Source organism: Thermobia domestica, chromosome 6 (assembly GCF_964235325.1).
Source record: "Thermobia domestica chromosome 6, izTheDome1.hap1.1, whole genome shotgun sequence".
NCBI lineage: Eukaryota > Metazoa > Arthropoda > Insecta > Zygentoma > Lepismatidae > Thermobia > Thermobia domestica.
In genome coordinates, this window is record NC_137459.1 from 258,768,361 (window position 1) to 258,791,089 (window position 22,729).

Sequence of the window (22,729 nt, forward strand, 5' to 3'; positions counted from 1 at the left end):
GTGTCAACTCTCTCCAGCGACCTACCAAGGATCATTGCGCCCATGCGAAGACGCGTCGCCGTTGTTATCCGTACCAAAGGTGGATATACTGACAATTAGATAGGTAGGCATAATGTTCTGGCTGATGTGTGCGTATATTTTAACTCGTACATTTTATCTCGACTCGAATTTAAAGACTTCTCGTCTCGAATTCGAGTCGAGTAAAGACAGAAAGTGTCAAGTCGAGACATGAGTGAAGACAGAAACATATTTTCGAGTCTAGACATGAGTCGAGACAACGTTTTCTCGAGACGAGTATAGACAGGCTTAAATCTTGACTCGATTTGTGCGCATCCCTATATACACAATTATGATAATAGAGATGCTACAACTATGATCTTTTAATTGAAACGTATGACTAGTAAACAAAGCGCCATATTGAACTCATATACATGCTATTTATTCTTGTGTGTGTGTGCTATTGTGTGCAGAAAGTAGTATTGGCGAGGAAACGAGACAAGGCGACCTCGTCCAGTAGAAATACATTCATTTCTTTATATAATAAAATGTAATACCATAGTGACAGTTTGAACTATAATCTCTGTTTTGTTAAGACCTAAAAGATGAGAATTTTATATATAAACGATAAAACAAAATTAGTGATATTTAGTTCCAGAAATAGGGATGATGGAAGTCAATGTGTTGATCACACACAAAACAGCTGAAATCCATTTCCTTGACCATAGCTAATTATGGACTACAATTGAAGATAATTCAATATATTTTTGAGCGGTAATCTTATTCTTAGTTTTTATTAACAGTCTGAACAGTTTTACGCTTGTAAAATTCTACTTCATTTTTTCGCTTGACAAGAAATAAATAAAAAAATACTTGCAGAATATCAAACACACCTTTAACTGCAACCATATGTTTCGTTCTACTGGAGTACTACCTGATCAATGAAAAAATAAAAAATAGGGGTGCGAAGATTCGAACTCGGGTCGCTGGAACGGGAATTCTGCACGGGTCCAAAGAGCTATGGAATAAGATACACAATATATCTACGCTATAAATATATAGCAATAACCGTAAGCTTCACGCTGTGAAAAAACATTTTTCTTGCTTTTATTAAAGTTTTACGATATTTCTATTGTGTCTTGTGTGTACTGCAAAGAGATAGATCATGCAGTTATCGATTTGGTTAGGGATTGAGCTTTAAAAACTTTTAAAACATTTAATTAAATCGCGATATGGTAGCAAGGAATGTCCAGGATTTGATTCCATGGGGCCGCTGGCTAAACGTTCATTTGGGGGGTGTCCGTGACTCCCCTCCGGGAAAAATTTCAATAAAACCGCAATCTTAGGCCTTACATTAACAACTTTTACAAAGGCCTTACATTAACAACTTTTACAAATGTCGGGGGTTCCAAACCTCCTGGCTACGCCACTGCTTGGTAGCATCCATTGTTCCTGATCATAATCAATCTGTTCAATTCAACCTTCAGCCATAATTTTATTCTTCCAAGCCAAAAAGAATGCATTCGTTCTACGCATTTAGTGATCTTAAAACTAAAATTATGGTATAATTAAAAGTGTGATTTTGCCATTTGAATGTAAATTTATGTCCCCTAATCCCCAAAACAAATCTTATGGGCGCATTCTGCTCCCCCCTGTTCCAAATAGAAAATTAAGTTTGGGTATTTTCTGCAAAGCTATTGCCGAGATATAGAATTTCATACTCAGTACTTCTGTTTACTTGGTACGGGAATTCATAGAATTGGAAGTAATTGTTTTGTGTAAGTAGAATTATGCAGAACAGCCATGAATAAATGTTTTGTGTTGCAAAAAATGTATGAAAATTGTTAGGAAATTTTCTAGAGGTAGAAAATATTCTTTCCAGGCTGGGACAACAGTAACTAAGTTAGTGCCAGGGAAAGAAAAACTAGAGACGGGGAATTTCCCTAGCTTCCCCCGTATAAATAAATCACTGTTCGTAACGAACGCTTTATGCCTGACATATGACTGTCTATCGTTCTGTGTGGATCTGTGGATGAGTGAACAAAGGCGTTGCTTGGTAATTGTGAGGTTTATGGATCGAATCCGGTCCAGGGAAGTAGATTTTTTTTTTCATTCTTCGTTCCCCATACCTTAAGTTGTTTCTCTCCCTCCGTAATCATCTGATGCTCTCAACTGAGTTCTCCACTTGAATTCAAGAATTGGTAGTGGGATGCTCTCAGGTTCGGGTGAGCTTTTACATGTCTACTTACAAAATCAAAATTTGCGACAAAATATGGATGCTATCCAATCATTTTTCTCCAATTCTAAATTTGCACATGTGAGTGTATTTCTCCTTCATCATATTTGCATCTTTCGTTCTTTAATGACGTCAGCTATGACATAAGATGACTTTGGAGCAAAACTTCAAATCATAAAAGTGCTATTCTAATGAATTCACTCTCGCTAAGCATTTGATTAAAATAATGTTTTCATACTGGAGGAGGAGAGCATTCGTTCTTCCTACCCCCCCCCCTGAAGTGACAGAATAATTATTCTGGTTCTGCAAAGTCATTTCAGATCAAACGACTGAAAGAGAGTTCATTCCAACAGCAACAGGATTGGACTTTCATTTTTTGTTGCACTTTATCTTCATGAATAGAACGAATATCAAGTAGTATGTTTGGCATAATAACTATAAGCTAAGATTCATCTCATTTTGGAGAAATGATGCTGTAGACGGTAGTGGTTTCATCCAAGTGTACGGGAATTTTCAGTGCCTGGCGATTATGCCACCCACCTACGTTTCAAGCTAATTCGGTTGCAATACTTCCCGGTAAATTCTTTGGATTCAACTGGTGGAGCACTCTTGCCATAAATCTCCATATGGCCGTACCATCCAGAAGTGTCCCTTACTGTACAACCTGAATATCTTAGAAGCCAAGTTCAAGTGATGTTTTTATTAATACATTTCATTCGCTCAAATGCAGAATTTTTAAGCATCTGAGTGATTGTGACGATAGAAATCACTACAAGAAACAGTACCAGTTTTTGTAATCTGAATTTCATAAACCGTTCTTTTAGGTGTGGATTACAGAGACATATTTTCTTATCGAATTCCATAATAAAAATTAGTTATACAAACTGATAGTTAATTTTACTAAAGATTTCCCGAGTTCGTAATAAAAGCCAAGCAATTAAGTTAACTATGGATCAGCTTCTTATTCTAGCTATGGAGCAACGCATACCTTCAAGATAATCGTTCCACAAGTAACTAACTAACTAAATAACTCTGTGGTCTATGGAACTTAACAGGCCTCTACTTTCGAAATTCAACCATTTTCTTTATTTTGCATAACGCTCAGGCAAGGGCTGTAATGTAAAAAGAAAGAAAAAAACAAAAGAATCATATGTCTATACGGATATTTTATCTCGAGTTAGTGGAAAGTAGGTAAACGTGGGATGGAAACGATGAAACCCTTCGAACATATTGGAGTTTCGGAGAATAACGACTAGGTAAAAAAGGTCGTTTGTTAATTTGTGCACAAGTGTGGAAATTGCTAGTTACTTGATGTTTAAGACGTCGGATAGGAGTTAAAGTTCACGGGTATTTGATATGGATCACGTGTGTTTGTTTTTCTTGTAGGTGAAATGTGCTTTGGTCATCACTCGAAGTAACTTTTCCGCATTGCCCCCACCACAAGTTTCTTTTGCAAACGTTACCGAAATGTTCAGCGTGGATTTTGGATTAACATTGTGAAGGTTGCAGTTACAAAAAATGAGGTATTTTCTAGTATAATTCCGAAAAAAAGAAGACATCGTCTTGTAAAGTCAAAACGTTTAATTATTTTTCATCATTCAGAATACTGGGAGTAAACTCCAGACGAATTTGTGTATCACGAATATATACCAGCCAGCCAACTCCCTAAATTTTGTTTTATATGAAGTTGAAAATAAAAAGCTAAATACACACAAAAAATATTTCTCTTAAAACAGCAGAATACCTATACTATTGGGACGATTGAAGGAACATTGAGAATACTAAGCACAAAGTAGACCTATCTGGAATTGAATATAGTTTCGTTTACAAGAACGTATATTCCTTAATTTATAAAGAACAAATTTAAAATTTTAAAAATTATAAAAAAATTTTACTGGTTAACAAAAAGGGACTACTTTTTTGAAAGGGGCCGATTGGTGGAATTGTTCCACAGTGAAATTTTCATCCCAGTCCGCCCCTGTCTACACTGTATTTCTATTTCTGTGAGATCCATACTAACACATGTCCTCCCATTTGCACATAAATCTTCCCAATGGCCATTTTCCGATTGGATATTCTACTTAAAATTTTAAAAGCGTTCTTACATTTTTCTGGCTAGAGTCCTGCCCACTTGAGCCTCCTACCCACATAGCACACGGAGGTCCATGGGGAGATTCTAGAGATTTGGATGTTTTCTCGATGTCTGACGAATCACAATGGAGAGTGACATGCCCAGATTGCTTGATAATCTAGAGTGCTATTTGCCAGAATTGCCTCTATAGCTTAGCGCACAACCTCGGAATCTACGAATCTAGGTCTGCCCAACAACCCAAGTAATAGGCAAGGTTCTTACAACCCAAGAAAAATTTCTTGAACTGTCTGGTTTATGTGATGTGATCAACTACTTCCTCGTCACTCACTCACTAAATGTATTGGGTTGACTCCTTGGTGCTGTGGCACATTTCGTACTTTTAAAGCCAAGTTTTCTAATTAGGCTTCACTGCACTTTCATTTTTACTGTTAAGCACACAAATTACCACTATCTATACCCGTTCTAGCGAGCACTTTTGATGGCTTGAACTACTTTGATGAAGTGAGACCCGCGCCACAAATAAAACATATATATCATACTACAAAACTTACGGCTTATCCTTGCAGTTTAAAATATGTTGATGCTTTCAGAAACATTATGTATATAAATTATTTACCATCCGGCAAATCCTCCATGTTCTCGTAATATAGCTTATATCCTTTTATAATACCATTTTGGAATGGAAGCGGAGGAGGCTGCCAGCTGATTTGAAGACTGTGAGCTACAAGACTGGAACACCTAACTTCCAAAGGCGCAGCTGTTGGTACTGAAAAAAAAAAAAATGAAGGCTGTTTAAAAAATTTGATTGCAATAATAAATGCTTCATTCACCATATAATCAAATTACATTAAGATGATGGTATAAACAGTATTTTGAGAAAATAAAAGTAAATTGTTTGAAATGAAGAAAACGTTGTCTGGATGCAATATAGTTACTATCTCTCCCTTTGCTAAAAGATTAATGAATTCAAAATATGTTCAGTTTCTTCAAACTGGTTATTCAATTAAGAATTATGCGTAATTGAGGACAATGTAGATATACAAATAGCCAATTTTAATTAATTTCCTTTTCTAATGTTTCTAACGTCGTTTATTTCAATTGATATAATCAATCATAATGACGGTAATGATTATATTAAAGTGGAAGATAATTATTACTCATATAAAATCCACATATTATTTATATGAGTCGACTAGATTACATTTTGTTATGCAAGCACTACTATACAAGACAGTATATAAACCAGACAGTAATTATCATTTCACAATTAGGACAATGTAACATTTTATGAACTTCACAGCTAACATACCAAAAACGTATTATCTACCAACATATAGAATACATTATACGAAATCGATGAAGCTTATTCGATCTCGACCAAATTTGAGATGTTAGTAGACCTTTACAAGCCTGGTAATCGTGTGCAATATTATGATATGCAAGTCATTGATTCCCTAGTTATTGGCCATCAAATTTGGGGTTTAGTCGAGTCCAAACCTCAAATTTGATCATCGTAATTCCAAAGTGAAATGTTGTCTGTACACCATAATATTTCACATTTCTACTAAGCTGTTAAGGCCTACCAACATTTCAAATTTAGATAAGTGGATCTTTTAGTTCCCGAATGATTGAAATGAAATGAAATCTTTGAGTTTTACGTCCCACGGTTATGCCGGTTAGGCTAAAGGAAACGGTGGTGATGAGTAATGATGAGTAATGATTGAAATGGTGGACTGAAGAAAGTAGGAGGAAACGGGAGAACCCCGAAGAATACCACGCACACGGTGTTTGTCCACCACAAAGTTCACTTAGCAGGGTCCAAATCATTGGTCATCAAATTTGGTATTTGGACTTACAAAACTGTTAAACAAAGTAAATCTATTGTGTGCTTATAATAAAGATTTCCTAAAAATCAGTGCAGGATTTTTTTCTGCTATAGAAAACATTACTAGTATTTTTTAAAGTTAACTTCTGAATTTTGAAACGTATAAATGCTAGTGATGAATCTCAAAATATTTTTATTCTACAGTATTGTTAGAAAAAAATCTGGTTATCCATTTTTCTCTCTAAAGCTATATTCTCGTAACATCGAAGAAAATTTTAACATTTTGGCTTAAAATATAAATTTCAATTGGAAAAAGAAAATTTATGTTTGGTTGATTTAGGTCCACTTGTGGATAAGAATCTTTTCAAAGGGTGCTGGGTGACGAGATTTTCTTGAACAAGTTTGTACATATAACTTTCATATACTGTTTTTATACATGAATCACAGACATACTCCATTGACGAATTTCATAACCTTCAAACATAAATATGCTAACCAACTTCATGTAAAACTAAAAGTCTTATTGTGTGATAATGCCTTAACAAGAAAACACTTTTTGACATTTAATCTGAAGGTATTAGTTTTACTCATGCAGCATTTCGTACAGCATGTTTTCAATATCTTCTTAGACGTGAGTTTATTTTATGACATCAAATCCGAAAGTAGTAAATGTCTCAGGATTCTAATTCAATGTTTGCAGTGTTTAATTAATTAGTCATAATATTTGGTCGATGGAACTTGTTTCTTCAATTTCGGTTAGTTTTATGATCAGACTTACTGGCAAGAAAAACAATATTGGAATATCGTTGCTTTGCACGTGTTTTTGATTATCCTTGTCGCTAGCCTGGTGGCTAAAACGTGCGCCTTTTCTGCATGTGGTCTCAGATTCGATCTCCTTTGGGAATGCATTGAGTGAATAACTATAGTTCGGATTCCACATTAACCCTTAAATGCATGATTTTTATTTTTATTTTTTTAAATACCATTAGTAGAATTTAATATTGTAAATTATAGGAAAACAAATTTAAAATCCTAGGACAAAAATTTAGGTTAATAATTTATTATTAACTGTTTGTAGTTATTTACTTCATAGTGCGATTTACACTTTGAACCCGTGTCACAGTATCTACTTTGTGGTTAGCGTTTGTTTTTAGTTTTAGTAATATTAAATGTTAAAAAATTCTTTTACACATTCACAGATATTAGACATGTATATATTGCACTATAAAATAACTAAATGTAGGACATAACTATCACTTCACAAAAGAAAGTTTTCTAACGAAAGAAAACTCAGTTTTTCAGAGGCCTAGGGACGTTTTCTTGTAGCACTTGTAAAAACGGAATATATACAAGTTGCGACAAAATGCACTTACGAAAAGAAACAACTATTGTGAGATTTATACGCAAGAACTAAGTGTGTAGCTAATCTGCTACACGGTGCATTGAAGGGTTAAACTGTGAGTTCACGTCTCATATAGTCTTGATACTAAAAAGAAAATTAAACAAATCAAAGCAAACACTACTTCAAAAATATCAACAACCTATAAACTATGATTACAATTTCAATTGTTATAATTAACTTGCAACTTTTTTGAAAGATTCTAGAATTATATTGCCAAAGCTCTACTTTTGCTTCTTATATTATTATTATTATTATTATTATTATTATTATTATTATTATTATTATTATTATTATTATTATTATTATTATTATTATTACACTGTGAGATTTTTCTACATACTGACTAGCCAAAATGCTCTAATTTGGCGCTTTAGTACGAAAAGTGTCAACAAAACATTTTGCCAATTTTTTAAAATTAAAGTGAGGTTTATAACATATTTTTGCTAACTTGAAGTTTAATTGTTGCTTATTTTTTTAATGTCACGCAATCGTAGTGCCTGTTGTAATTTTATTAGAATACTGTAATTTTATTAGGTACAGAAGACTAGTACTTTATCAGTGCGAACAATTCATGTATTTATATTCACTACATAGTTAATGCTAGTGAAAGTGATGGGGACAAATCTTTTGAAGCATATTGTAAAAGAGATAAAGATAACATCTAATGAAATATTACCATCTTCCAAGGTTTGAGCTACAAGTTCCTTAGACATTGGTCCAGCCCCTTTTTCATTGAAGGCTTGTACTACAATGCCGTATTTTCTGAACTTCTTCAGACCACTCAAAGTTGCAGCTCCAGACTTTCCATCTCTTATGGATACTGTAGTAAAATTGTAGCTGCTAGGTCTTCCTAAACTGAAATAAAAGAACAAAATTGAATAAAACGTGACAATTATCTAATCAGAATTTACAACCAAAATACACTGCATTATGGGATTAATTCTTGTTTGTATTACACACCACCTAATAGACATGGTAAAATTCTTTTGTTTTTATGTTCTGGTTTTCGTACACACTTTTAGTTACACTGGTATTTTCTAAAGTGTATTTTATTTTCAGATACTCTCTTTTTCCTAGCCAAAGATTTTCAGATACGGTACGGTGTTATTTGGATACTTTTCTTTATATACCTTTCCTAGCATAGTGTTCGTTAAGTGTTCTACAATATATATATGTTACTGGTTACATGCAAAGGAAGCAAGGATAAATTTACAGAACAGTAGCAAAACATTACAAAGCTGAAAGAAAATTACTAGTTACTGTAATTTAATGACTAATGAAAGTGAGATCAATGAACCTCTAATTTCTGAGAGAGGCAAATCAAGCTCTGGGCAACACAATTAACGTAATAATAATAATAATAATAATAATAATAATAATAATAATAATAATAATAATAATAATAATAATAATAATAATAATAATAATAATAATAGGATCAATTGCAAAGCTTTGATCATTTGAGTAAGTCGAATATTAATGCAATACATTTTCCTTAAGCGACAACTACATTGAAGTAGTGTACTATAGCGCGAAAATTTCATTTCCAGAATAATATCCTCCAGGAATCTACGTTCTACCTATGATTATTAACTAATATTATGTTATATTACACAATATGAAGAATGAAGAAGTTAAATAATACCACACGTTTTCTCGAATTCGAATTCTAAAGAAGTGACAATAATAAAATGAGCTTTATTCATTCGAATTAAGATAAAACATGAAACTAGAAATTAAACGGAGAAACATCGTTTGGAATTCTTTTATCCGAGATGTGAAATAGTCATTAATGAGCTGAAATGAAAGTAATATTAGGAGTGATATAGGAGTATGAAAAGTAAATAAGTATGTTCTCAAAAACGTTCAAAGTAAACTCAAAAATACTTTTTGAAGATATGCTACTCTTCTCTTACGTTTTAGCGTAACTAAAATATGTAAATAAACAAAAAAAGATGAAGAACGAATGTCTTACTCTTGAGAAAATATAATAAATAAATGGAACTTAAAGAAATTTTTATACAAAAGTAATACACTAGTACTTCGTGTAGTTACCTCCAGAGTCAATAACTTCTTGGAGTCTAGAGGGAATACTAGATAGAAATCTTAAGCAACAGTGTCACGAAATTGCTGCCATAGTTCCACAACATGGTTTTAAGGAGACATTTGGTCTCTGTCTTGACGCCTCTCTTCCAATTCTTGCATCCTATAGAACACAGATGTTCAATTGGATTCAAATATGGGGTAGAGGGGTCACTTTATTCAAATTAGCTATAGATGTTCACTTTGCCACTCTCGTGTTTGCAGAGGAGTGTGAACAGTACTGTTGTCAGTCATAAATACATACTCTCCCTGTTCGGGGAAGTTTCTTTCTAAGGAAGGCAACTACGTATTTCCGAGAGTATTAACGTAAAAACTGCTGTTTATTCTTCCAAATACTGCTACCAAATCGCCAGGACAAGTAGCAGTCGTATCAGTGGATTATATCCACAGAAATGTCCTGATAATCGTCCTGAACAAGAAGTTCTGATAATATTTTATTCAGCATACCTGGTTCTGCTTGGTCTATATAATATAACTCTGCATTGCTGGTTAGACTTGAAAAACCTTCTCGTCAGTCCAAATGACTAAGTCCCAATATGATTAAGGTTGGGTTATGTTCTGTTGTGTCCATTCCATTCGTCTCACCTTGTGAGTTTCAATGAGGATAGCCTTCGTAGCGCGTCTTCAATAGTGTAGACTATCCTTCAATAAACCTTTCCGATATTGTTTCGTGAGAACAATTATATTCCCTGGCTTTGTATAAAAAAAAATAGACGTGTGGCGTAGAGGCCTGTTCCTTACTTCTGTAATTAACGTTTGATCTTGAGCGACAGTTGTCATTTTAGGCTTCCTACTTCTTAGCTGAAACGTGAACAATTCATCACCTTCTTCATATCACCGAATCTATTTTTTGACTGTTTTCTTGTCGAAGCCCAATCTCCCGTGATTTAAGAGACACTTTGTTCCACCCATTGTTGCTCGGTTTATGATTTCTCCTCAGAGCAAGAAGCAGTTCTCCACAACCTTTAGAGCAAAGTATTTTGACAGTCTGTTAGAAACTTGCGTTGTGACTCCTATCAGAAATGTCAGTAAAGTGGATCTTTATGTTTCTTTTGCTCATGCACCGTTGAATTTCAATGAAAAATCATAAATAACCCTGATACTTTATATAATATTTGTGAACGAATATGTAATAGAATCTATAAAAATAACGTATATAATTTGTCAAAGTAACGAATACTGTTAACATAAAACAATTATCAATAGACATAATTCACCCTGTAACAAAATGTACTACTCGAAACACGTTTGATAAAATTGCAAGCTATCACCATAGTTGACTGGTTTCTAGTGTTTGGCTGTAGATCTTGAAGCGCTATTAAAGGGTAGTTCTTGTTCCACTAGGGTATAATTATTTTCTTTTCTCTGTTCTCGAAGTTCCTGTTTGTGCTCCTGTCGAGTTCGATTAAATAGAATTTGGAATAGAGATAAATAAAGGAATATATATAGAAAGCATAAGTGGCATTTGATTTTGTTTAACTCATTCATTGTCTACACCCGAAATTTTGTGGTAAAGATAGAGTACGATTTATTATTATTATTATTATTATTATTATTATTATTATTATTATTATTATTATTATTATTATTATTATTATTATTCACCAAGTGAACTTTGTGGTGGACAAACACCGTGTGCATGGGTTTTCTTGGGGTTCTTCCGTTTCCTCCCACTTTCTTCATTCCACCATTTCATTCATTCTTCATCATCACCGTCTCCTTTAGCCTAACCGGCATAACCGTGGGACTTAAAACTCAAAGATTATATTATTATTATTATTATTAAACTATGAAGTACATGACGAATAAATCCAGTATATAAACAATTAAATGATAAATTTGCAAATATGTACTCATCCTATATAGGTACATTTGAAAGATTTTGATTTTGGAAACGAAGTGTACATAACGTTTAATAGTAAAAAATAGTAAAATAAAAATATATTTAAAATATCAATTAATTAAATGGAATTAAACATGTCTTTTCAGTCAAGTTCATCTAGAGAGGACTTACTTTAAAGTTTAATTCGAAAAAAAAAATATTCGAGGTTTAATTCGACTAGAATCGATAACTTACACGATAATATTCTCATAAATAGTATAATTCTTCATACCTTTATTATAATTCTCTGTAAGTTATGAATTTGTCATTTGAAAATGTAGAACGAGACCCACTTTAGCTCAGAAATTTCCCGTTCCGAATCTTCGAATGTGCTCAATGTGGGTAGTTTTTGTAGTACTCCTCCCCCCCACATGTTGAGAATCACCGGGAAAAGAATCTCCTGGAATCACCACTGTTTATAAATAGTTGCTCTTTCCAAATCAGAGAATAATAATGGAATAGTATAGACTGTTCACCCAAGCAGCTCTATCATTTCGTATGCGTTCACAGATTTTCTTTTGACTTTTGTGTTAAGTAATTTTCTGCTTCACACTCACTTTTATTTCCTCCGATACGACTATGAGTTGGCGGTGAATATTTGGAAGTTACAGCTCTTGCAATACACAAAAGTATTTTTCTAGTAAATAACATTCGATTTTACGTCATAACAACTTATATAAAACAGGTTGAGTCCGTGAAATGATTGGAGTTGGAGTGATCGTAAATGTTTTCATAGTTAGGAGTCTGAATATCCAAACCCGCTTAACGTGAGGATTTACTCTTTTGAAATATGGTGCATTCACATTATAATAATATTGTCATTATATTTATATAATATTTTTCAATCTTATTATTGGAAATAATAATAATAATAATAATAATAATAATAATAATAATAATAATAATAATAAAAATTATTCAAGTGCATATACTCTGTACGAATACTTGTAACGATTGTTGAAAATTACATATTGATACTATGATTTGTAAGATATGTTCTTATTTGTACTCACAATATACTGTATGTTTGAGATTCATACGTTCACTAATTCTTGAGGAGTACTTAAGAAATCTTGAACTAATTCATTACGTATAGTAGTCTAATACTATTGTACACAGTGGTTCCTTTCATGTAGACTATCCGTGTTCAGTAATCACACTGAGTTACCACATTTGGTACTAGGTGTCTCTACTGAACTGTCAAATCTCAGTGGTGACGGTTCAGCAGAGAAAATGATGCCAACCTATGGGAAAAATTCCATTTTGTGGGATTTTTGACATTAATTTCTCGAATAGGGATAAAGGGGATTTTCGTAGAAACTGACAGGATATATGGGATTTTTCATATATTTACTTCACTAACAACAACGACAATTTTTAATGGATGAGAAGTAAACCAATGAGTTTACGATAGGTGTGAAGTCAGTGCTAATTGTCAAATTTTATTACAATATAATGTATGTTGTTATGGAAGTGATTTATGCAATGGCTTCAGAATCTCAAGAAACAAGTTTCAAGTAATTTAAATTCTAATCTGGTATTAAAAAGAGAAAAATAAAGAAGAAGAAAGTACCAAGTGAGAAACAATCAACTTCCAAAAGGTTCGACATGTAATGACTCGAGAATGATGTTTGTCTAGTTTCATTACGAATACAGCACAAAAGGCGCTTAAAATATGAAGTTCTGACAACATGTACTTGGTTTCTTCAACATTTTCAAGCATTTCTTGCAGTTAAGGATGATACTTTGTCATAAACTATTTGATAAACGTAGAAGATCGGAATTTACGGATAATTCACTCATATATTGAAGAAAGTGATTCACGCACAGGAGTTTCAATTTTCGTATTTTATAACTTGTGAATTTTTATAATTAAATTAGTACAGCTCAATTAGGAAACTCAAGATCAAAATGGAGATTTGTGCCTCTCGAGGTGGGACTTAGTAACATTTCAGGTTGGCATTACTGAGCAGAGACAGCTAGTAGCAATTGTGTGTTTTTTAGAAGACGAAACGGTGATTGAAATGTATTAAACATGGTTATTTTTGTTAAGAAAAGGCAATAAAAACAGTTGAGAATGCTCCAAAAGCATTGCTAGAACGAACTTTAAAAGAATGGAGAGATGGAGTGGGAAGTATAACTGTCATTACTTGTAGATGTAAAAGTAAATCTTTTTATCCCCATCTTCTGTTTCTCGCAACAATGTCCAAAAATCATCTCTCTATTACTTATGGTTTCCTAGATATGGCTCCTCAAATCTCCCGAAATTAGAATTTTTTGGCCAATATCTGAAGAACGGTGGCCAGTTGGCCAGCGGCCACCGGTTACTATTTGGTACCAAAATGTTTACCATCCTCTTAGGCATTGATCAACACTAATATAATATCTCTATGATTTATAGTTCTTGAGATATGGCTCCTTAAATCTCCGGAAATTGAACATTTCTTTGGCCAATATTTCAAGAACGGTAAAAGTGACGAGAAAAATTCCATCACTTTCTCAGATGGTTTTTGACGCTCTATCAAATGAGCGGCTCAAAATTAAAAAAAAAATCGAAAATAATTGACAGAAAAACAGACTCACAAACAGAGAATTCAGTAACGAACTTTTTAAGTTCGTTGATTAAAGTATCTAAACTAATAGGCAAATTGTACGTATGTAATATTCCTGCTACGTATGCTACGTACAGAGTCCATATTAGATCACATATACGGTACATACTATGTATTAGTTTCACATGATATATGCATCGGTGTCGCACTTGTAAAAAAATAGTAAAAAGTTCGTTTGTAGAGAAAGAGATAAATAATGAATGAAACATACCCATTTTCCCGAAATCCTACATAGTAGCCTAGGATGTCACCATTCCATTCATCTCGTGGCGGAGGTTGCCATGTAACTCTTAGCTCTTGGGAAGAAGTGGCTTCTACAGAAATACTTTGTGGTTCTCCAGTCGGAACTTCCCCTTCTGTCTTCACAAGAACAGGATCACTTGCTTCTCCTGCTCCAAGCTGATTTTCAGCAATTACCCGTAATCGGTACACAGTGGCTGGTATTAATCCACTTACAACTGCTATAGTCTCTGATCCTGCCACTGATGTTTGAAGGTACTGTGATAAGCCATCTGAAAAAGATTCGTTCGAAATATGAACATCAAAAATTTATGGCATCATTAATTATAAAACTTTATTAGCAATAGAAACCTAGTTCAAACAAAAATGGATGTTCTAAACTGAATACTACATTACCTATTTAACATAATATATAGATAAAAAGTTTTATAATGGCATACTAGCCTTTGATTAGCTGGCGGCTCCGCCCTAGACCCCCGCGTTTGCTTGGCCTACGGCCTTGCACTTCGTAAACGTACAATTCTGCCAAATTTCAAGTTTCTTTTCCTACTTCAACTATCTAAAAGATAACATTTCATATCGCAAGAAAACTCCCATTTAAATAACATGACAATTTCTTCACCCTCCCTTTAGACCCCTTAAAAACTAAAAATATTCACTTTTGGCACTGTGGATTGGTCCCGGAAGGCTACAATCATGCCAAATTTCATCCTGTCGGAAGTGCCTAAACATTTTGGGGTATAGAAGATGTTTCATATAAATAACATGGGAAAAATTTTCCAGTTCTCCATAAAACCACTCTACAGTTGGAAAGTTTGGTATTTGATGACTTACTTAGGTAACACTAATAGAAATCTACAAGAATACCGAATTTCAAGTCTTTATTCGAATTCTAGGTACCTAAAATTTGAGATTATAGTTAAAAAACGTACATTTAAATATCATGGAAAATTTGTTCATTTCCCCTTTAAACTCCCTAAAAATTCAAAATATTCACCTTTGGCAACTTTCCTATAGGTTAGTCCCAAAAATCTACAATAATGTTAAATTTAGTCATTGTAGCCCTACAGCAAGTGCCCAATAATTTTGGGGTGTAAAAGGTGCCCCATGTAAATAACATGGAGAAGATTTTTCAGTTACCTATAAATCCACTTTAAAGTTTTTTTTTTTTTTTTTTACTTTTGGTGATTTACTTAGTTAACGCTAACGGAAACGTACGAGCATACAAAATTTCAAGTTTTTATTCCAATTCCAAATACCTAAAACTTGAGATTATAGGTGAAAAAAAGAGGCCCAGTTAAATAACATGGGAAATGGATTCATTTCCCTTTAGACCCTTTAAAAATTAAAAATATTCACTTTTGACAATTTTCCTGTAGGTTAGTTCCAAAAATCTACAATCATGCCAAATTTCAACTTTTCACGTCAATTGGGAGTACTCCTTTATTTTATGTCAGTTCATGTAGTTTTATATATATTTAGGATAGGATAGGATGTGAAATAGTAGTGCTTCGAATAATTCCAATTCCTTACTTTCAAAATTTCTATGATTATAACTCTACAGGCAATCCTTTAGTTTTTGTAATTTTCATTATGATAATGTATGCCTATACCGTATTTCTTACCTACACGTCCAGTTAACATATTTCAAAATATAGTGAGAATTACTGCTATATTTAACACAATCTAAATTTAAAATATCGATTAAAGATCGAAAGGAAAATTGCCTCCCATTAGTGGGGCAAGATGGCAACTGCTCCTCTCGGAATTTTTAAAATAGGCTGTTCTGTTGATAGAAGTTTGCTTTTAAAATCAACATTTGAATAATGTGTCTAGTCTTTCGTGCTATATTGACACTTGGGGCAATCACCGATTACTTGGATACATGCAGTAGCGGATCCAGGAGGGAGCGATCGAGGTGATCGCCCCCCTCCCAGAAGAGGAAACTTTCTTATTTTATATATAAATAAAACCCATCCAAGAGTTTGGAGCTCTTAAAAGTAGCTCTAAGTAGCAGTATTACAACCCACCGCCCCCCCTTGAAGTCCGTCCTGGATCCGCCCCTGGATACATGAACCCCAGTTTTGATTTCGGACGGTTGTAAATAAAGTAGTATGTGATCATGTGCATCAATTTCGATGCTGCTTGTGTGGATTTACGTCTGTACTTGTCTGTCGGTCGGCGTGCGTCCCTGAACACAAATACGAACTGAAGTAAACTCTTAGATGTTTGGCTAAGAGATGTTTGGTTCATCTGGCAAAAGGAAGAAGAAGAATGGAAAATATTGATTTACTGGTTCGTGTTAGCTTTGTTATCTTAAATAACTTGAACTAGGAAAAACAAATCACTGAACAAAACAGTGTTTATTTTAAACTAATAACTGTGTGACAGTTTCGCCAACTAACTGAATATATTGGCTTTATCAGACACTGTAAAAACAAGAGAGAGTTCAGTGATTTGTTTTTCCTAGTTCAAATTGGAAAATATTAACTAACCCGGTAACTAGTAATGTCGGGTTCGGCGCCATATTGACTTCCGAATTTAGATTACAGTGTTGCCATATTGGAACTTGAGGGACGAATATATATTGTGTGTATGTTCATGGGTATCTTGAACATGGGTGCAGCGACTTTGATTATTCTTTCTCTGTTTGAAAGAGTATACTTTTTAGATGTTCCTTTGTAAATTTCATGTATGTAACAATAGTATTTAGAGCTAGACGACGAAATTTCTCAACAGCTGAAAGTGATATAATAATTCTGTATGTGATCACGCATAACTTCGACAGGTAAACCAATTTTAATGATTCTGTTTTTGTTTCAAACAAAATACTTTCTTAGTGATTCCGTGTGAATTTCATTAGGATTTCGTCATAGTCTACGGAGTTAGACTATGAAACTCCTTAACATATGGCTGTTAATATCGTAATTAACAATCAGATAATTTCATAGATAATTTCATAGATAATTTCACCATAGATGTACTGATTTTGATTATTCTCTCTTAGTTTCAAAGTTATGCTTTCTGATGGACTCCATATAAATTTTATCAGGATCTGATGACAGTCTTTGGAGCTAGAGTATATAATTGTTCAAGCATGCTTCGAAGGTAGACCCATTAGAAAAGGTAATGTCATACCTTTAGTTTAGATATGTAACTAAACTCATCGGGCAACAAACAAAACAAAACAAAAAAAAAGAAGAAATAAACAAGCTAAAAGAAAAATAATCGACTTCAAAAACGCTCTAGTAAGCAGAAAACAATAATAATAAACTATATAAAGATTTCTATATTAACACAGTTCAACAAAATCACTAAAATAGCAAAAAATAACAATATTTTAATAAAGCACTTGAAAGCAGTAAATATTTCATTACTATTATCTATAAAAAGTTTTGAAGACTATGCCAAACCAAATAAATTAAAGCCTAATATAAAATAGTTTGGATGATAAATTTATGAGGCATTAAATGTTATTACTTTCTGCTTTTTAGTGCATTTCTTGAAGTTCTTTAATATTGCTTTTTTTTAAAGTTATTCATATACTACCTGTAAATAGAAAATAGATGCCTACTTTTCCCTCTTAAAACGGAAATTCTCGAAAGCTGCTGGACAAGGAACACACAGCGAGATTTATATTATTGTGTTGTTCCGTAAGATAACTCTTGAACGGATGCTAATAATTTTAATTTTATTTCTTACAATAGATAGCTAGAGCGATTATCTCGATCAAGTCTGTTAATGGAGTCAACTCGTTAACGGATTAAAGGATAACAACGACTTTAAGTGGTTATGAATAGCCTATAAGCCCATCCCGTATTGTATAGTATATGTAGGCATTTTTTAAAATTATATTTTAACAAAAAAGCTAAGATAATTATCTAGATCAGTTTGTTAATGGAATCAACCCATTAAAATATTAACGGATAACGATAAATTTAACAGTTGCTATCAATAGCCCCAATAGCCTGTATCTCATACACTCATTGTCAAAAGTCTGAGCACCCTACTGATTTTTCAGAATTTTCCAAATAAAGAACATTGCGTCTATAGAAAACTATGTTTATTGGTCATGTTTTCTAAAATAAACAATATTGTTCATATAAGGGTATAAAATGCATGATCCTGCTTACATTGAGACACATTTATTGAGGAAAATCGCGTTGCAGTAAATAGATAAATAACGAACAAACAACTAACGTCACGCGTTGCCTGATAATGCAACGTTTTAATGACATCTAGTGGTGTTTGTGCGAACCTTTATCTATTGTCTATTTGTTACAACAAACAGTAGTGTGTGTGGTATTCATTCGTGTCGTATGAGTAAAGTTGGGTGAAAATGTGTTGCAAGTGTTCGTACTGCTTTCACTCGCGAGAATTAGTAAATTAGTGTAAAGAAAGTGCAAGTGCTATTATAAAATGCGGAAGGAAAACTGAACTAATTGTCGAATCACGTGCTCAAGTGGTTATTTTGAGAGAAAAGGGCTATTTTGTGCTTAATATCGTTCAGTAATTGCAGACATTACTCGAAACAATGCGTCGGATTCTTCCAAGACAGTCCAAACTGCTATAAATATTGCATGGAAAGAGCTGGTCGTCCAGAAATAACTTCTTGCAAGAAGTTAATTAGAAATACATACAAACAGAGTAGCAATTTAACCGCTGCGGAAGTAGCAACACAACTACAGAAGAGCCGTTCCCAATCGGTATCAGATAGGAGCTAGGGGTGAGCACGAGGTGAGACGAGACAGAATTTTCCTGACAAAATTCAAGACAGCTCTTCCTCTTCCAGAGAAATATACATTTTTCGAGTCGAGGCATCACTTTTACAGCACATTTTTGAGACGAGACAAACTCAAACCTTGTCTCGTGCGCATCCCTAGGATGGTGTTCTGATGCCTGCAGATTTATGGTCTTATTCAACAATGAAACCAGTCCTTCCAGCAGGAGATATTGGGAAAAGGTACTATTGTGCCATAACATAAATACTGGACCAATTAACAACAGAAGAGGATACTCTGTACCGACGAATATAAATTTCAACTTTTCGGTTCCCAACGCCAGATGTTTGTGTCGCCCTTCCAAAAACTGCTTTCATCCCGATGTGTAATACCTATAGAAAACACAGAGAAGAGTGTCACTGTATGGGGATGTTTTACAGGCAATCAAGTTGGCGATTCAATTAAAATCAATAGAAAAACGGATAAAAACGTGTATCACAACATTTAAGTGAGGCCCGCAATTATTTAGGAACGCAAGTTTACACTACAACAGAAGAATGATCCTAAAGATTCTGCCAAATTATGCAGTAATTAAAAAAAAGGCTCACATTATTACAAAAACGGAATATCCGCCACAGTCAGGACTCTTCTGAGATGAACTTTAGGTGACAGTCCATTAATACATGCCTACGAGTACTGATGATCTCTGGAAGGCTCCTCAAAACTGTTGGAGTCCATAGCTTCGAGAAAGTTGGATAAATTGATATAACAAATGCTTGGGATTTGTAAAGCTCTTATCAAGGTCAAGGATCGGCATTTCGACGAACGCAAACTTCCTCAGTAAATTCGCCTCAATAGAAACAGGCAGTGTACTTTCGTTCCATTATGTGATCAATGCTGTATATTTTGCAAAACAAGTCCAAAAAGCAAAGGGTTTGTATGAAAATTTTGTACTTTGTTTGGAAAATTCTGAAAATTCAGTCACGTTCTCTGACTTTTGACAGTGACTATACATCTAAGCAAAATCTGAAAAGATGCTATTCCCAGAGGGGCCGAAAGTATTCGCGGGCTTTCTCGGGATTCTTCCATTTCCTCCCACTTTCTTCATTCCACCATTTCATTAATTTCTCATCATCACCATCTCCTTTAGCCTACCCGGCATAATCGTGGGACGTAAAACTCAAAGATTTCATTTCATTTCATTTCCAAAGGGGTCGGTAACATCTTTTCAGATTCTGAAGGGAAGGGGCAAGATTGTCTGCCCACCTAAGAATTTCACAATTTTTATTATTATATTAGTACACGCTTTATTAAAAAGTATGCTTTTCTCAAAATCAGGAGGTCAAATGTCCTTTCCCTCCCTAAATGACGCCTCTGAAACAAACGTATCGCTGGGAGATGTATTTATGGGCATGTACTGCAAATACAATTGATCGACTCGGGGAAACATAGTGGTATGTGACATTTTCTAACTTTCTGAGTAAACTGGAAAAGAAGGTTGACCATTCCCATGCAATTCAATGCAATGACACACACCAAACAAATTTCCCTGCCATCTACAGGTACTTTTCTGAAATTAAACTACCTACATAATTGCACCTAATAACTCAATTTCATGCAAAGAGTAACGTTGTTCAGGGGCGGATTAAGGCTTTTAGGGCCCTGGAGCCAACTATTTCAAGGGGGCCCTATGTTACGAATAATTCCAACGCATAGACTACAGTTTCAACCGTTAGAGAAAAAAGTTAGAGAAATTAACTTTACAGATTAGTCACCAGCAATCTGATCAAAACAAAACTAACATAAGTAACAAAAACAGACAGAATTTTCAAGGAAAACGGAATATTTTTACGGGCAAAATAGAGGAACACAAAATCACAATCAAAGAGGGAATTTTAGAGGTCGATTTCGTGGTGATTTTTAGAAATATTAGAGGCCAGAGGAGAAATCAATTTTGTCCTAGAGGAAAATTCATAATTATCAGTTTCAAACATCTATATGTACAGGGTGGCCCAAAAGTAGGTAGTTTATGAATTTATTTGCTTCGACTGTTCCGGGCTTAAGTTATAAGTAAAAAGACATTAAGAACAAACAACAATTTCCGAATCTGGCACAAACACATCCTATTTGCTCTTCTTGTGGTCATGGTTTTCACACAGAAGATGCGTGTTTGTTGCGTAAACAGTCTTTAAACGCGTTATGTCTGTAAATGTGGGAAGTACATTTACAGATAACACTGTATTAGGAAATAAGGGTCATGTTGTAAAATTCTCCATTACTACTTGAAATAATATGATCTTAATGCCATTTTTGATTGAAGGTAAGAATGTTGATGCTGTTTAGATTCTGCTTCGCAGATATCAATAATTAGAGAGGATTTAGTTTTACCTAAGGCTAAGATATTGTATATCGACAGACGAATAAAAGGATTTACTCAGAATTCTCATTTGATAAACAAGATAGCAATTGTACGTTTCAAAATTGTTGGAAGAACATTTCATCATGCTTTTAGCGTGTTAAGTAATATTTCTCAAGACATGTTAAGGAATGACTTTTTATTATATCAGAGAGCCAAAATTGATTGGAATAAGAACGTTTTATTTCTAAGGAGATTTGGAAAACCTCCTAGCTTTGCTCTAAGTAATGACAGAGATATTTCAAAGTAATTGTCACCACAAGATAATAATTTGGTTTGCAATAGAGACCCAAAATAGTTCATTCTCTCACAAAATAAGTATCGTGAAGACGCTGGTTATAGGAGACTTAACTGCAACGATACGGCGAGCATAGCGAGCGGGAGAAAAATTCGCATGAGTCTGAAGCCTATAATATTATAAGTTGATTGCTATATTTTAGTACTAAAGAGAGGGATTTTGGGGGGGGGGGCTGAGCCTGGGCTCCATTGGCTCCGTCCTTAATGCGCTCCTGACCTTGTCCATTACAATAGCTAAAAGAACAGTGCCATCTGAACATTTTAAAAAGAAGTACTATAACTACTATAACTATGAACATATTATACTTAACAAATAAAATTAAACTTTAAAAATCCTTCAGCAAGAATATACAGGTATATTACCCGTGGATAGCTTGAGTATATTATATATAATCTTGATATATAGCATTTAGATCTTGAAAGATCTTCAAATCATCAGTTTAACTATAAAAATTCAAATATGTTATTAAAATGTTACTGATTCTCTTAAGCACTTCTTGACCAAAATAAGAAATTTATATGAATTTGCAATGATTGTAGTTTAAGCTTTATTAGATTTGTTTAACGGATTTTTTTTGATATAGACATGCACATGGACCAAAATCGTTTTGCGTACTACAAAATATTTTAAACAGCCCATTATTTCAGCAGAAGCACTGACTTCTATTCTATTTATAAAACTTTTTTAGTATGTTTTATTTCTACAAGTCTTAGTCTTCACCTCTCATTCACGTAAGTGTAATTGACGCCACATACATGCTTAATATATACATGTTCAACACAGCAAGAAAAAATACAACTTACAGTACTTCAGAAGTAAAAATGAAATGAAATCTTTTGGTTTAACGTTCCACGATTATGCCCTTTAGGCTAAGGGAGACGATGATTAAGACAAGTGAATGATAA

General features: G+C 33.8%; 1 protein-coding gene across 4 annotated transcripts in view; it reads right to left on the reverse strand.

The window, feature by feature from the left end:
- Positions 1–22,729, reverse strand: part of LOC145688485 (cell adhesion molecule Dscam2-like) — a gene marked incomplete at its 5' end in the record, with an annotated part of 1,010,929 nt that overhangs the window by 53,051 nt on the left and 935,149 nt on the right. For all 4 annotated transcript variants that reach the window (XM_081762790.1, XM_081762793.1, XM_081762792.1 and 1 more), the window contains 3 exon segments: positions 4,942–5,091; positions 8,229–8,407; positions 14,361–14,661. In XM_081762790.1, coding sequence (XP_081618916.1) covers positions 4,942–5,091; positions 8,229–8,407; positions 14,361–14,661 — 630 coding nt within the window.